The sequence below is a fragment of the Hibiscus syriacus genome, unplaced genomic scaffold (assembly GCF_006381635.1).
Source record: "Hibiscus syriacus cultivar Baekdansim isolate YM2019G1 unplaced genomic scaffold, ASM638163v2 tig00112801_pilon, whole genome shotgun sequence".
In the NCBI taxonomy this organism is placed as follows: domain Eukaryota; kingdom Viridiplantae; phylum Streptophyta; class Magnoliopsida; order Malvales; family Malvaceae; genus Hibiscus; species Hibiscus syriacus.
Window position 1 is genome coordinate 81,266 of NW_024063404.1, and position 16,640 is coordinate 97,905.

At 33.9% G+C, this 16,640-nt stretch overlaps 1 protein-coding gene and 1 pseudogene across 1 annotated transcript; both read right to left on the reverse strand.

Moving 5' to 3' along the window:
• Nucleotides 1-231: 231 nt before the first annotated feature.
• On the reverse strand, nucleotides 232-3,694 carry LOC120183691 (DNA-3-methyladenine glycosylase 1-like). Its single transcript, XM_039188350.1, has 6 exons — nucleotides 3,355-3,694; nucleotides 2,271-3,169; nucleotides 1,624-1,681; nucleotides 1,425-1,508; nucleotides 1,208-1,349; nucleotides 232-835 (listed from the first exon to the last, which is right to left on the reverse strand). The coding sequence occupies exons 2-6, from the start codon at nucleotides 2,716-2,718 to the stop codon at nucleotides 521-523; spliced, it is 1,047 nt and encodes a 348-aa protein (XP_039044281.1). The 5' UTR covers nucleotides 2,719-3,169; nucleotides 3,355-3,694; the 3' UTR covers nucleotides 232-520.
• A 6,869-nt stretch (nucleotides 3,695-10,563) lies between these two features.
• On the reverse strand, nucleotides 10,564-12,058 carry LOC120183694 (annotated as a pseudogene).
• Between the last annotated feature and the right edge of the window lie 4,582 nt (nucleotides 12,059-16,640).

The window sequence follows — 16,640 nt, forward strand, 5'->3', positions numbered from 1 at the left end:
TTAAAGCAAATAGAGTTGTCTGTGTTGGTCTAGCTGTCTCAACGACTTAAAGGGTTGGCACTTACAAACGGTCCACACTCAAACGATCCTGCTTATTAACCGTATGGTCAAGAATCTGCTAGCGACGGATCCGGTGGCGAATCAGGTTTCCTGCTGTCAGCAGCTCTGGATGCCGGGGTTTGGCATGTGAAACATCATCTCTAATTACTACCTTTCTAACTATAGGAGGGGCAAGGAAATTGTACATCATATTTTAAGACTTACATGACAGGCCACATCAACAACACGTCCATAAGTTAAACTTAATTGACTTTAGATCTACAATCTGGAAAATTCAGGATGCATGATTATTAATGAAATTTTATACACAAACCATCTTAGTTACCATCCAAAAGTAAGAGCAGTGAATCAGTCAAAGTGGTAAAACTGATGATCGAATCTGGAGTGCCATCTGCCTGCAGCCAATATCATACTTAGGAGAAACTCAATTCATGGATAGCTATGGATAATTCTGATTCAATCATGTCATCGTTTTTTCCCCTTCGGGCATATCTCTAGTCCCATTTACTTCTTTTCCTTCTGCTGCGTTTATACAGTCCTGGAATCTGAAACGACTCGTGAGATGGTCATTCGTCATTCGTGCCACTTCCATGAAATAGTAGATGACCGTAGGCCCCACACTTCGAAAACCCCTTCTTACCAAATCTTTGCTTATGACATCTGCTTTCGGGGTTTTAACCGGAACCTGTCGAGGATATCTGAATCTGCTAACAATAGGCTTGTGGTTCACAAAACTCCAAATGCACGCGTCCAATGACCCAAACTCATCTATAACCTGGCATCATCAAAACCTGAAAAAAGTTGGTTGCATTTATAATCATAGCCACTATGGATGGTGCAGTTATGGTACTTCCACTTCAGCAAAAGAGGGCTAGCTGGTTCATGATGAACAGTGATGACTTGAGATTTCGCCAGCTAATCAAGTTGGCATCGTGATAGATAGGAATAATTAAATACAAAAAGCTGTCTTAGAATAGTAATATCTTGCACTGTAAACAACTTTGGTAGAGCAAACTCTTGTTACGGTACATCTGATACACATACTCTTATCAGCAAGTGCTGCTTAAAAGTGATTTTGGGTCACTATTTTCATGCTAACCAATGTTAAAAGATGGCATGAATAAGAACAAATCAACAATCTATCTACCTTAGATATTTGGTGTGCATTCTCGACAATAGCACGCAGCTTTAGTTCTGATAACAAGGAACTTGCCATACAACCAGGTGCTATTAACTTCTTCTCATTCAGTTTCGATACAGCAACAGGATTGAAATCCATGAAAATTTCCCTTCATAAAAGGCACTTTAAGAAATGAGTTTGGTTTTTCAATGGAAGTAAGGTTGAACTTCTGCTGGAAAAGTACATAAAGATGTGTCTTTTGCGTAGGATAGCCGGCCATGTAAGTTCAGACAACGCACCCGCAAGTACAAGCAGCTCAAACAATTTCCTACATACGGGGAACAATTTCAAGCAAACCACTCATTCAATGAAATGCTTTTCTATCAGAGAGGTAATCATTTAATCAGTGATAAACAGAAGCAGGCAATATCAAGATCACATACTTGTCATCATGTACCGGAACTCCCCACTCTTCATCATGGAAAGCAACGTAACTCGGATCTGATCCCAATAAACAAAACTAAGTCAACATAAAACATGAAATAGAAGCTATTAAAGCATCAATTAGTGATGACACAAAACTGCAATCAATTGACAGTCTTTCATTATGAATATGATGCTTGAACATATGAATGTATAACCAATTTGCATTTATGTCGTATCATGTACTTGGTCACTGTTTGAAACTTACAGATATGTCAGAAAGATAAGTCCAAGGCAATTTAACCTATAGTTCGATTTAAATCATGAAAATAAGGTTTTTGATAAAGAACAGTAAAGTTTGGCGATCATGACAAGAGAAAAATTGCCACCCTAGTTGGTTCATTTGACAAGATGCCGAACCTTCCTTACACCTATGACTTTATTAATCAAACATAAACAAATGCTACAGCTATGGGATTGAAAAACTTGAACGGTATAAACAATACAGAAGGTGTTCTTAGTGCAGGAATTTTTCTCTATCCAAATGCTTAGAGAGAGCTTCTGCATTTGTTATTAAAATTAAAAGCAATCTAAGGAACAAAATTTTAAACACAAATTTTTAATCAATCATAAAACAGTGAGAAATTAAAGGACACGAACAACAAACCTGTGTTTGGTGTCACCCAAGCACATCTCTTCCTCTGATGTGAACCATTGGATGACGAATCCAAACCACCCTTGGAAACATCACTTCTAGGACTTGACAAGTACGGCTTCCTCCTAGGTCCGACACTATTTGACAGAATAAACCTACGGCTACCACCAGTAGATGCTCGACTGTTAAACGAATCCGTGGAAGCATCGGAGGAACACGAAGCATTTAATGATAAATTAGAATGTAATAACTGTTCGTGGCGGAAAAGGAATGGGATTTTGGGAAAAGAATCAACTTTAGGTGACGGAAGGCCATTTTTCTCCTCTGATAAAGAGGCCTCAGCTGGACTTTTTTCAATCTTTTTTAAAGGCTTTGAAGCTGGTTTTCTTGCAATCAATGAACTTGCCTTGTTCCCTGCAGGTCCCAATACGGGCCTTGCCTTGAAATCGGCCGCATTCATGGACCTCAACCTCGGGGCAGCGGATATATATCAAGTACTCTACCAAAAGAACACTAAATTTCAAGATATCAGCTTTTTGTAAGCCTCAAAGCAAACCTAATTTCCCACTTTATCAGCTCTTTAGTTCACTACAATTCTCAACACTAACTAAACAACACTCAAAGTGACAAAAACCCACCAATGAAATCCAGTAAAATCATCATATTACTCCTAAATACAAAGTTTAAACCACTTCAAACACAATTGCATAGATTTTTTGAACTACCAGTACACACAATCATCAACCTCTCCCTTGAAAAAGCACCCAAAACAGATCTCAGCTTTTCACCATCTTCACCCCAGAAAACTTCCTCAAATTTACAATTCTACCAACCACTCTAAGCTACACTCAAATCCTCAAAAATCCACATTTCATTTGTCCTCCAAGTCTTCAAAGATCAGCTAAAAGACCCTAAAAACCAATACAGAAACCAAAGTTATACAAAAAATATATCACTTTTAAGAAGCAGAAGCTAAAGGTTCAAACTTTAAAAACTAAGAAAAAACAAAAAAGAATTCAAATTTAACCTCGAAAAAACAAAGATTCCATTCTGCATTGTGAAAAATGAGAGAGAAAGAGCTTCTAATTTTGATTACCTTAAAAGAATTTGTAGTATTTTGTTTCCGAATGTGTTTTTTCAGTCACTCGTTTATGAAAAAAGCCGACACATATGCTGCCAATTCCATACTTCCTTGCTCTTTCTTTTTTTCATGAGAAAATGCTGGAAAGTGGCCCAGAAAATTCGATCAGAGACATGAAGATTGAAGAGAAACCAAAAAAAAAAGGTTGTTCGATCTATGAGAATTGGATGCATCTCCCTACATTACTATTATCTATAATTCAGAGATAGCCAAAGCGTGGAAGAGAGAGAAGAGCAAAGATTGGCCTTTTGTTTACACTATTTTCTTTTCAGTGACCTGTTTGTTACCTGCTATTTCCGGTTACTTTTTTGGGACCTTCATCTTACATTTTTTTCTTGAAATTTTTTTGGCTTTTATAAGCTTCATTTCTTACGTTGACATCACAGCCGGTAGGGATTGAGGTTACAGCTCAACCATCAAACTTAATGTTTTTTAAGTGAATTTAAGCACCCAATCTCGAGTTAGATCCTTCTTTACTGGTACGTAGCACGATCCGTTTATGCATAATGAGTATCAATAAATATATTTTTCAGAATTCAACACTTTTTAAGGGAAGCACTAAAGCTTTTATTCAGGTGATGAAATAGTTCCTAATTTATATGAATATAACAAACAACAAGATCTTTTACATGCTACAACATCAATGTGATATTAGCAAATAGCAAGGTTTGGATTTTGTGAAGGTTAGAGAGGACTTAAGGAACAGGCTGAGTCAATTTTCCCCTCTTAAAACAGTAACTGTTTAATTGTATATTTATAGCTTAAAAATGGGGTTCGGTGCACCGAATAACACCTTCAATGGGGTCATGTTTTTGAAGTTTTCTCTTAATGCTTTGATCCTGTTTAATTAGCTTAATATTGAATTATACAAATTGACTTAAGGAACCATCCATGACCATGGTCCTTAGTCTAAAAAACCCAGTTCTTTTTGGTCCTGTTTGCAAATACATTTGCAATGAAAAACAATTGTTATTAATTGTGTACCTATCTCAAGGCACCCACTGGCCCAGGCACGGGCAGGGAACTCCTTTCCTTAATTGAGCCCTTCATTGACAGCTTTCTCTGGCTCTGCTTAAACCGATTTGGCTGAACAAAAACAGGAGTTTTCAGCCAACAAATCAAATAGAAAACGAAAAGCTTACTAAAAAAGTCTTTGAAAAGCTAGTAGGATTTCCATGTTTCAAAAAAGAAAACTAGTACTAAGACAACATAGATGAATACCAAACCTTATAGAATTTGAAACATTTTTTTTAGACCCCTGGCCTTAGGTAAGCCATAAGGGCTCCAACTAAGTCCGGAGTTGTGTTGGGTCGGATTCTATTTCACGAGACAAACTCTCATAAAACTGTTTTTTCATCCACAAGACTTGAACTAGATACTTTTTTTAAGGTACATCAAACTCATTGACACTTCATAGAATTTGTAACGTAGTTACCTGTTAAGTAGATTCACATGTGCGTGTGTGAAAGTGGGAGTCATCATCCGAGAAACATGGGGTCCAATTCTTTTTGGAATTCATCTCAACTTTTCTATTTTATTCAAATTGGTCCTTTATCCTTTAACTTCCATTCAAGCTTCAATTAACATAATTAACACCATATGAGTGATATTTAATTCGTACTTATACTATTGTGTAGACATTGGCTTGCGATGAGTCAGTGATGGAGTTACTATGGTGAGAAGTGACTCCTAATGTTTTGTGATTTTGTGATTCATGCATATGTGTTTATTTGGTGATCTAATATTAATTAGTGAATAAGCTAAAAATGCAAATTAGTGAAATTTACCTAGATTTATAATGTGAACAATAAGTTTAGAAAATCACCATAAATTATATAGAAATGATTAGAATATGATTGTAATACTGTTGGATTTGTATACATGTCTAGTTTTGTGTAAAATAAACAAATACTGATTTCAATGAGTATGCAAAAAGATATGAATTTTTAATCGATTATAGGTCAAAAAATATGGCAGCAGACCTGCTCGAAACAACTTCTGTAAGTTAGATTTGAAAATTCACTATAAATTGTACAAATTGAACTTGTTGGAACGGTCCTTAAGCTCAGGAATCCAACCTCAGCTAAATACGGTCAGACATGATTCATCATCTCTAACTTAGCGTTACGAATAATTGCATCTAATATACGGTCATTCCCCTAATTAAATAAATAGTATACAAATTAAAATATAAACTAATACTAAAAATATAAATAAATAAAACATTCACAATAATTAACATAACACAATTTAAAATTGTTACCGTATCGGTAAAATGACTCGAGATATGATTCTTATCGAAACGCAGCAACCCGCCTTCCATTTTATAACTGCAAAACATAAAAAAATTAACACAGTAAAATATAATAAAATAATAAACTATTTAATAATTATAATATAGTAAAAATAATTTTACCTTCTAAAAACAATAACAGAACCCACTTGAAGCTTCTTAGAATGAATGATAAAAGTAAGAAGGAGAGTGTTTTTTGGGAGGAGTAGGTGGTAATTAAAGGCGAGCGACGGACGGTTGAAGTATTTATGGAAGGCACAGATGGTGATCCACGCCTTCCGCCGTGCGTCAATTTTACACAAAGGTACGGATGGTGATCAGCGTGGCGTCAGCTCGGACGAAAACTCAGGGAAGGCGAGTTTGGTGATTCGCGCCTTCCGTCCATGTCAGCAAATAGGTGTTAGATCAGAAAAATCTGGTCAATGGATGTCTGACAGATAATTATTGATTCTTTGGGTGCTTTTTGGGTAAAAACGCCGTTGTGGGATTCCGATGACCGTCGAATAACGATATTAGTGCATGGTAGCTTCATCGGACGGTGAAGGGCCTCTAGAATCTTCTGGAACGGTGGCGTTGGGCTCTTCACTAGGGTTTGTGTAACCCTAAATTTCATTGCTGATGTGGAACGTTGGATGAGTCCAAATTTGATGGATGGTAGCTTGCACCTGGCAAGGCAGTATGATAAAAACCCTAAAATGCTTGGTTGAATATGAACCGTCAGATTCTCTTCATATCCGGAGCTGAGAAAGGTTTCATCAAAACCCTAACAGTCTTGGGTAACATATGGGCCATTGTCTCCTTTATCTTTACATTTGGGTCATTTGGGCTTCAGTTGTGTATAATTTGGGTTTACGTTCTTGTAACCTGGTCCTCTTTTGTACTAAATCTGCAAACAGAATCAATAAAAACTAGTTAAGCATATTTAGTCATTATATTTATTTATTAATAATCATTAATATACATATATGCTTATGCCTAATATATATACAAGTAAGCATACACATAATAACCATACACGCATATATATCACATATTCACACACATATAATATATAAATTCACACACATGATATATATTTAAATAATATGCTAACCTAATACGTGGCATACAAATAATATATTAGTACCGTCATCAATAAAATCAAAATTAAGAAAGTAATAATATATATACATGTATAAACTCGATCAAAAACACCGAACGAAAATGAGTATCTACAGAACTAGAATGAGTGCCTTGTATGGTTACATTCGAATTCGAGTCTAGTTTCCCACGGTATAAACGAATAATTTTTAAGTGTGTAGAATAATATATAATAGTACTTCTTCGAGGGTAGCATAAACTTCCGGCAAATAAAGTTTGTCATAAATTATGTTTTTATGCTACTCTTATGTTATATGTTACCTTAAATGTTTGAAACGAGCCAATTCTATTATTTTGGCATGATAATTGTGATAATGATCATATGATGAAATATGATGTTCATATGTAAGGAAAGTGATAAGTGATGTTTCCTTAATATATTCATGTTATGTGAAAATAGAATATTTAGGGTATGAACTGTTCAATACACTTTTATATGATATTTTGATATGTTAGTCTGTGACTATTAACTTGTGGTTGTTTATTTCATTCAAGATATTACATTTGATTCTATTTTGAAATCTGGGTTATTATGCTTTTGAGGATTTGTTGATTATGGTGACTTGAAGAAACGATTTTTTTCTGGTATATGTGTATTAATCTGTTAGTTTCATGTCTCTTTGGACTGTTGGGATTATTCAGTTTCAAAGATTGGTGTCTTATGGATGAGAGGATATCAGAGCATGTTATTTCAGTTTCAAAGCAATCTCCAAAGGCCAATACCATTACGAGAAACTGTTCTTTCCAAGCTTAAAGCTGAGCGAGACCCCGATAAGTTGTCCACTTTATCCAAGGAGAATGCCCACTGGTATAAGTATTCCCCTCTGCACATGATAAATTGCCTGAACAATATTCTAAGTTTAATATACTGGTTTGGTTCGGGTCAGATCGGATTCGAGTTTGGTTCAGGTCAATGCAAAATTCAGTTCGAGTCGAGTATTGGGTCGGCTCAAATCGGGTCGATTGGTTTTCGAGTCGGGTCAAAATCAAATCGGTTGTTGTTTGGGTCGGGTTAACTCAGATCAGTTGGTTTTGAGTCAGGTCAATATCGAATCAATTGGTTTCGGTTCGGGTCAATTCTGGTTGGTTTCGGTTCGAATCAACCTTTAGATTTTCGGATCAATTCGGGTTGGTTTTGATTCAAATCAACCTTTAGATTTTCGAGCTAATTCGGGTTGTTTTTGTTTAGGTAAACCGTCTTCACACTTTGTAGTCTTAATCATCGATGCTACTTTTTATAACTTGTAATTTAGAAAATTTATGTGACTATATATTATCACATCCTAAATTCAAGGCTAAAATTTTTAGTTTAAATGAATTAAATCAAATTAGAATATTTCAAAGTATAAAAATAAATTTATAAACCATAATAAGTTTTAGGATTGATTTAGAAGTTATTGGATATAGAGATGGTCTTTTAACAGAGTAAAGATTATATTGAACTATTAAACTATTACTAAATGTGGTGATGAACTAATTGTACAATATAAAATGAGAATAAAAATATATCAGTCTACTATTTATCTAATTACTAAAAATAGATAATAATAATAATAATAATAATAATGATAATAATAATAATAAATTATTTGTTCACTTATACTCAATTATCGGATTAAAATCGGAGTGAAGTTTGGTTCGGATTGAGTATGAGTAAATTAAATTTGAGTTGCTTTCGGTTCGGGTTATTTTCGGCTTGAATTTTTTTTGTTCGGGTTGATTTTAGTTCGGGTTGCTTTCGGTTCGGTTATTTTTCAGTTTGGGTTACTTTCGGTTCGAGTTAATTTCGTTTAAACTATAATTGATAGTCGATTTCGGTTCGATTCGGTTTATTTAAGTTTCAGATCAATTTTAAGTTATCATATTCGGGTCTATTTCAGATCTCGGTACATGTCAAATTTTCTTGGTATATTAGTATTTACAGATACTCCTGATAAATGAATGATATATGATTCTGACATAAAATCAAATTTTCTTGTTTAGTACATTTGGGTAATCATGTATTAGTACATTAATGTACTCCTGGCTCTATATGTGCAATTATGGTGTTCATGATGTTTTGACATGTTAATTACCATCCCGATTATTAGTATAGCGATGATGTGTTCTACAGTACAGAAACTCTTGTTTAGCACTTAAAGTGCATATGATTTATGTGACAGTTTGGCATCATATTGTGTACACTCGTTTGACTCATGTATCATGCATTCACATTTGATATACATTAGGTTATGATTTAAATGTGAGAAAAGTACATGTTGTATGACTTAATTATGACGAGTACAGACTATGAGCTGAATAAATATGTCAGGTACAAATTATATGTTTTCAATGAAAGCACATGTCCTACTAAGTACTTGGTTTGACATAATATGCCTTATATATGAAAAAAAAAATCAATGTTACGAGTTATATGTGATCGAAATGACTTTAATAAGCCTGTTCTAGATGTCCATATATATTTTTATATGATATTTACAGTACTTTGGTTATTATAATATTTCATATTTTGATATGTCTTATTTTATTTTATATAGTTATGAAAATGTTTCACTAAGTGTATACTTAGCGTGTGATGATTTTCACGTGTAGGTAAAAGAATACGAATGGAGTAAGGGGCTGAGTTTGACATCAATCATCAAAGATTACTTACCGATATCAATAATTACATCCTACTGTTGTTTTGATTTCTAGTTGACATGTGTACGTGTAAAAAGAGTTTGTAATATTTTAATATGGATTTTGATACACGTTATGGTAGAAAAATATTTTTAAATATTACTTTTTGGCTTACGTGATTAAATAGTTTTGACAATTGATGTTAACTAGTATTCAATATTTAAGAAACAAATTTTACTAGTTTTAAATGATAGAATGTTTGTAAAAGTTTTATGACATCTTTGACTCATGTTTGGGATAAGATATGGGAAAGGGGTGTTAAATGAAGTCCCCCTCTCGTCGTGCACGTCATTCACCATTTGCCTGTTGATTGGTTGTCATCATGGTTCCATTAAAACATTTTACATTCGGTGTTTTGATAATCAATTAACACGTTGTTCTTTGATTTCCGACGACGGGAGAGTGGGGTAATTGTTGGTAAGAGTCTGTTGACGAAAGTGATGGGAGTTGGTCGTTGATTCGACGACAACAATGGGTGAAATTAGAGATTTAGTATTTAGGGCTTTGAGTTTTGAGAGAATTTGAGAATTTTGAAAATTTTAGGTGTTTTTTGAAAAATTATTGTTTTTAAGAATGTATTTGTATATTATTTTTATTATATTTGTAAGAACATAACCAAAATCATAAGTTTGTTGAGTGGCTAAGCTTCGGCCTTTGTTTCCAAAGGTTTAAATTTCAAATCCTACCAAACTTGAATTTTAACTAAATCTCTTCAAGCAAAATGATACTGTTTTGGTTTTTGTAGGCATCAAAACAGTAACGCCAAAACGATGTTATTTTGGTGAGGCATTAACGTCAGCAACATCACGACGTGAAACTGTCATGTCATCGTGTCGTTAAATCATTAACGGCATAATGATATAATTTCACTTAAAAATAAACGTTAGTTTTAAAATTGATAAAATTAAACGTTGTAGGTATACTAAGGTTCAACATCTAAAAATGAACGGTCCAAGCAACAAAAATAAAACAAATCCAAATCTGAAACAAGCCAAACACAGTAACAAAATAAAAGCAAAACCATGCATTCAACAGAAAGTAACAAGTAGAACTCATAAACAAGACTTCATTAGTGTTTTATCTGAGTAAAGAAGACTGCCGAAGCGTTTCATGTGAGCTGTCTCTAAACGAGTAGCCAACGTCAAACTCCCATCACCAGTTAAGCTTGACAATATGTATACCTTCCCTTCATGGACTATATTTGCAGGCCTCATGAAAACAGGACCACCCCAACCGAAATTCGCTTCTCGGATCGGAAACCACACCCAACTGTTAATACTAAGGTTCGGGCTCTGCATAGTTGCCGGTCCTCGCCTCACCCTCCTAACGTCCCCAATCGTTTCGATCAAGTCGATAGCTGACCTCAGATACTCATCATCCACTCTTGCCGCTATTTCATCATGAATCCTCTTTACCGTATTTATAAATGGTTCGGATTGAATTTCACCCGCTAGGCCGTCCACTGGCACGGAGAACATCACATTCCCGAAGTAACCGGGTGGAAGTGGCGGCCTCAATCGGTTTCGACCGTCGATTGTTATGATTAACCTGATTTCTTGGTCTTGGGCGAGTTCTCGAGCTTTTATAGCGCAGCGCCATATGTGTGCGGTCACGATGCTGTAGTTGCTGTATTTGGTATCACCTGGAGTTTCATTCACTTTGTCTTTTAGGGCCTTAACTTGCTCAGCCGTGATCTTAAAAACGGATACAATTGAAGGTCTCGGAATTGACGGATCTGAAATTGTTTTCAAAGTAGGAGATGGTTCGAATTCGACATGACGAAATTTCGGAGTCGGGGGGTCTCGAGCTCGAAGAATGGATCGATCCAGGACGGGTGCAATGGTAGGGCACTTACCTCGAGCCATGTCCGCCCAACTATTGATGAAATGTAATTCGGCAGGGCCATCTGCTACTTTATGGTGCGAAGTAACTCCGATAGAAACTCCTCCGCATTTGAAAGTAGTCACCTGCAAATATCCATTTCGGGTTTAAATTATTTCTTGTAATTAAATCAAATTCGGAGTTAAATTACTCAAAATCGACATATTTAAAAGTGAAAGATGAATTTCGTGGTACCTGTAAACCTAGAAGCGGATAAGAAGAAATAGCAGCAGAGTTTATCGAACTTTGGAACAAGCTGAGGAACTTTGGAACCATCACTGAAATCCTGAACAAAATCATCCATGACGGAACTAGTTTCAGCCTCGCCGAACAACACTCCCTCGGCGTTGCACACTATTTCGATCCTACCGTTTTTGTCGTACCCCAACCTGCCGGCGTAGGGGTAAAAGGACACCAGAACCTTACTCAAAGCCTCCCTCAGCACTTTGGTATCGAAAAAATCCCTACTACCATTCGATTTGTAGAAATATACGATAGATACATGATATGCGGTCACCGCCAGGTCGTTATTTGACAACCATAAGCTTGTTCTAGGAGTCTCTTCGCATGGAGTTACCATTGTCATCTCCTTTACAGTAACCTCCATTGCTATTATGTATGTAACTACTTCCTGCAAATAGCCAAACAGCAAAATATATAATGTGTTATGTCATTCATGGATGTGTAGCTTAAAACAGATGAAATAATATAGCTCTACTTTGAGAACCTACACCCCCTAACAAGAAAAATTCATTACTTAATCATTAAATTAAGTTGAATTATTGATATTAAAGTAATATTTAAAGGAAATTATAATTATAATCAATTTTATCTTTTATAAAAATATGTTAATCACAACAGAAACTGTAAAATAATATAAAGATATGTTTTAAACGTAAGTTAAATTCTATTAATATTAGATTAATATTATCTATAGTTTATGTTATAAAATTAAATAATTAATAAATAAAAATGTAAAATATATATATTAATAATAATTTAAATTATAAAATGTATAAGAATATGCTTATAATTTTAATAGAATATATTAATGTTTGATTTTAATATATTATAAAAATAAATACTATTTCATTTAATTTATGGTTAAAATTAATTTTATTTACTTTTTAAAAAACATATTAGTTATAATATAAAATATAAAACAATTTAAAACATTTCTTTTTTTTTTTATAGAAACAACTAATTTTATTCAAAATATGAAATATAACAAATTACAATAAAGATTTACAATAATAATCGTAAATTAAGCACATAACTAGGAAAATTTTCTATAATCATTGAAACAAAACTAGTAAATTAACATTACGTAAGGGTCATACAAAGAAAAATTAAATCTAACCAAGAAGCTCGAAAAAGATAAATACAAATATCTAATTGTACCGGAAAAAGTACCACAAAAGGTGATCAAGCTATTGATAGACCACAGACAAACAAAAAATCAGACTCGAGCGACGTGAAAAACTATCCACGAACGCAAATCGGTATCCAAATCCAATCCGAGGATCTAAAGTAGAGAAGATCACAAGATATCATATAATTGTCATCTTGATCAATCGTGACAATGTCAAATCAACCCTGAGAAAAACGACCAAATAACTGAATAACATGCCAAAAATCATAAGAAAATGTGTCATAAAAGCAAATGAAAACGTGCAACACAAGCAAACTTATTGAAAATCAAAAGGCAAAAGAAAATAAAGAATACCGACAGTCGACAATCAACATTAAAGTTGATGTCACCGTCGATTAACAAAGATAAAAAAATGATGAGAGGTACACCAACGAGAGAAAATTAAAGTTTTAGGATTTTTCAAAAAGGAATTACAATATAAAACATTTCTAAAATCGATTAAAATCACAACAGATCTAATGAAACAAATAAAAAATATTATATGATTCATATGGTATATATTTTATTAGTTCTTAAAAATATTATATGATTCACATGGTATATATTTTATTAGTTATTAAAAACATTATATTTCCATTACCAACGGCAATGAAACCAAAAGAACATGGTATATTAAAAATATATTTGATTTTACTTGATAAATATTATATGATTCACATGGTATATATTTTATTAGTTATTAAAAACATTATATTTCCATTACCAGTCCAACGGCAATGAACCCGAAAGCACATGGTATATTAAAAAAATATTTGATTTTACTTGTTAAATATTATATGATTCACATGGTATGTAGTTATTAAAAAATATTATATTTCCATTACCAACGGCAATGAACCCGAAAGCAAATGATAAATTAAAAAATATTTGATTGTATTTGATAAATATATGATTCACATGGTATGCATTTTATTAATTATTAAAAAAAACATTATATTTCCATTACCAACGGCAATGAACCCTAGGGTGTTAAAAAAACTCGAAACCGTTAATCGTAACCGTTAATCGGTATAACTATTATATTTAACATATTAATTAACCGAACCGTTAATATTAAACAGTTTTGATTAACCGAACCGCTAAAAATTATGTTTAACGGTTAAGGTTACGGTTACGAATTTTGATAAACGATTAACTGTTGGTTAACCGTTAATAAATTAAATTTAAAATTATATTTTTCATTTATTATATTTTTACATAATAACTTAATATAATTTTCTATTATATATATATATATATATAAAAAATAAATTTGTATACAAATAAATTAATATATTTTTTTTTTTTTCATTTCTTTGAAAATATAGAAATATACTTACACCAATATAATTATATGTTTATTGTTAGGTACTAAGATATTGGGATATGTACATACTTACATTGGTGTAAGTATGTGTTAAGCACTACACTTTTTTTTATTGTATTTACTTACACCGTTGTAAGTATATGTTAAGTGCTATACTTTTTTATTTTATTCACTTACACCGGTGTAGTATGTGTTAAATGCTACATTTTTTTTTGTATATTGAATTATGAAAAAAAAAATTGACAAATAATTGTAATAGGTTAATCGTAGGTTAATCGTAAGTTAACCTGTAACCGAATCGTTAATAACATTTAACCATTAACGGTTAACTATTTTTTAATGGTTATGTTACGGTTAAAAAAATCTTTTAACCGTCCATGAACAACCTTAATGAACCCGAAAGCACATAACATATTTTCACAGAAACCCATGTCAGAAGCCAGCTCCACTGCATGCACCGCCACTCTCGCCTCCGCTTCGAAAGCTGAGTTAATTCTAATTGACTTTCTTCTACAAGCTTTGTGATTGCATGTAATGGGCGTCGAAGTTCACCTTGCCTGTTGGGAAAACTAAGGGCTTTCATCGCACTAAGGGAGATACTGGCGAAAGATGCAATTGCGCATTGGCAGTGGTAAATTCCAGACATTGTGTATGCACAAAGGTAACGATTTCCCATTACTATAATAGCACACGTTAATAGATCGATCCACAGTGTACAAATCAATTGACAAACCATCAATCGTCATCACTTTTTTTTTGACAGAATCGATCGTCGTCACTTGCAACGAAGGAAACAAAGGTATCGACATCACATGCTTAAAAGCGATGCACCCAATTTAACTAATAGGTTGGAACCCTAACATCACAAGATACTGTTTCGGAAGACGGCTATCGGATAGAGCAAAATCGCAACTGATAATTTGAGAAAATAAAAATGAAGATAAAAGAGACACAAAATTTACGTGAAAACCCCCTAAAAATTTAGGGTAAAAACCACGGGCAACGGTAGAAGAATTTCACTATGAAAAAATAGGAATTACAACCTCTCTCGATCTACCAAGGAGAAAACAATGATAATTCTCTCTAGATAAAAAGGAGAAAACAACTCTCAAGAAACTCTCTAAATTCTCTATAGTATTGGAAGAAAGCTAGAATGCTTTGAGATGATTTTGAAGCTAAATGAACTAAGGTATTTATAGTTGAAACTTAAGGATTAATCTTATAAATACCCTAAAGTTTAGTGACTAAAGTTTATAATTTACCCATTTAATTTTCAAACATTATTGCACCTAATTTTGACATTGCACCTATTTTGACATTGCAATATTAGCCTAACTTGAACCAATTTTCCAAGCTTTGACATTTCAACAATCTCCCACTTGAAGATTTGATTGGAATAATCATATCTTCACACCATTCTTTCTACCTTGTACCATCATGTTGCTTACGTCTCTGACAGGCCACAAGAGGATCGACACCAGGTAAATTTATCAGCGTTGATCGCCTTCGTCATGAAATATGCTATGTTGTCTTTGGTATGGATCTTCTGTATATCTACCGTTCTTTCTTCCACCTTTTCACGAATTAAATGGTATTGAACTCGTATGTGCTTAGTCCTTGAATGAAATGCTGGATTCCTTGCTAGATGCAAGACGCTTTGACTGTCACAAAACAGAGAGACATACTCTTGATTGTGCCCAAGCTCCTCCAATAGCATATTCAACCAAATTGCTTATTTACTGGCTTGTGTAGCTGCTACATATTCTGCCTCTGTTGTGGACGTAGCCACAACTGACTGCAATTTTGAAACTCAGCTTACAGCTCCACCAGCAACTTTGAACACATATCCTGTAGTAGATTTGCTTTTATCCAAATCCCCTGCATAGTCAGAATCTACATACACATTAATTAGTAAGTTTGATCCTCCGTAACATAATGCAATATTTGAGGTCCCTTTGATGTATCTTAGGATCCTCTTTACAATATTCCAATGCTCTTTGCCTGGATTCGCCATGTACCGACTAACCACTCCCACTGCTTGTGCAATGTCTGGTCTTGTGCATATCATAGCGAACATCAAACTTCCCACTGCTGATGCATACGGTACTCGAGACATCTCCATCATCTCTTCTTCACTGCTAGGACTCATACTGGAGGATAATTTGAAGTTAATAGGAAGAGGGGTAGAAATTGGCTTACAATCTTGCATGTTGAATCGTGACAAGATCTTCTTCAAGTAATTCTTTTGTGAAAGCCAAATCTTCCTATTACTTCTGTCTCGGTGAATTTGCATCCCTAGAATCTTGTTTGCTGATCCCAAGTCCTTCATTTCAAATTCCCTAGCCAGTTGTGCCTTCAATTCTTCAATATGATCTTTATTGGGTCCTGCAACCAACATGTCATCCACATACAACAGCAAAATAACAAAATCGTTATCACCAGACCTCTTGAAATAAGCACAAGGGTCTGCATTAAGTCTGTTGTATCCAAGGCACATAATGAAAGAATCA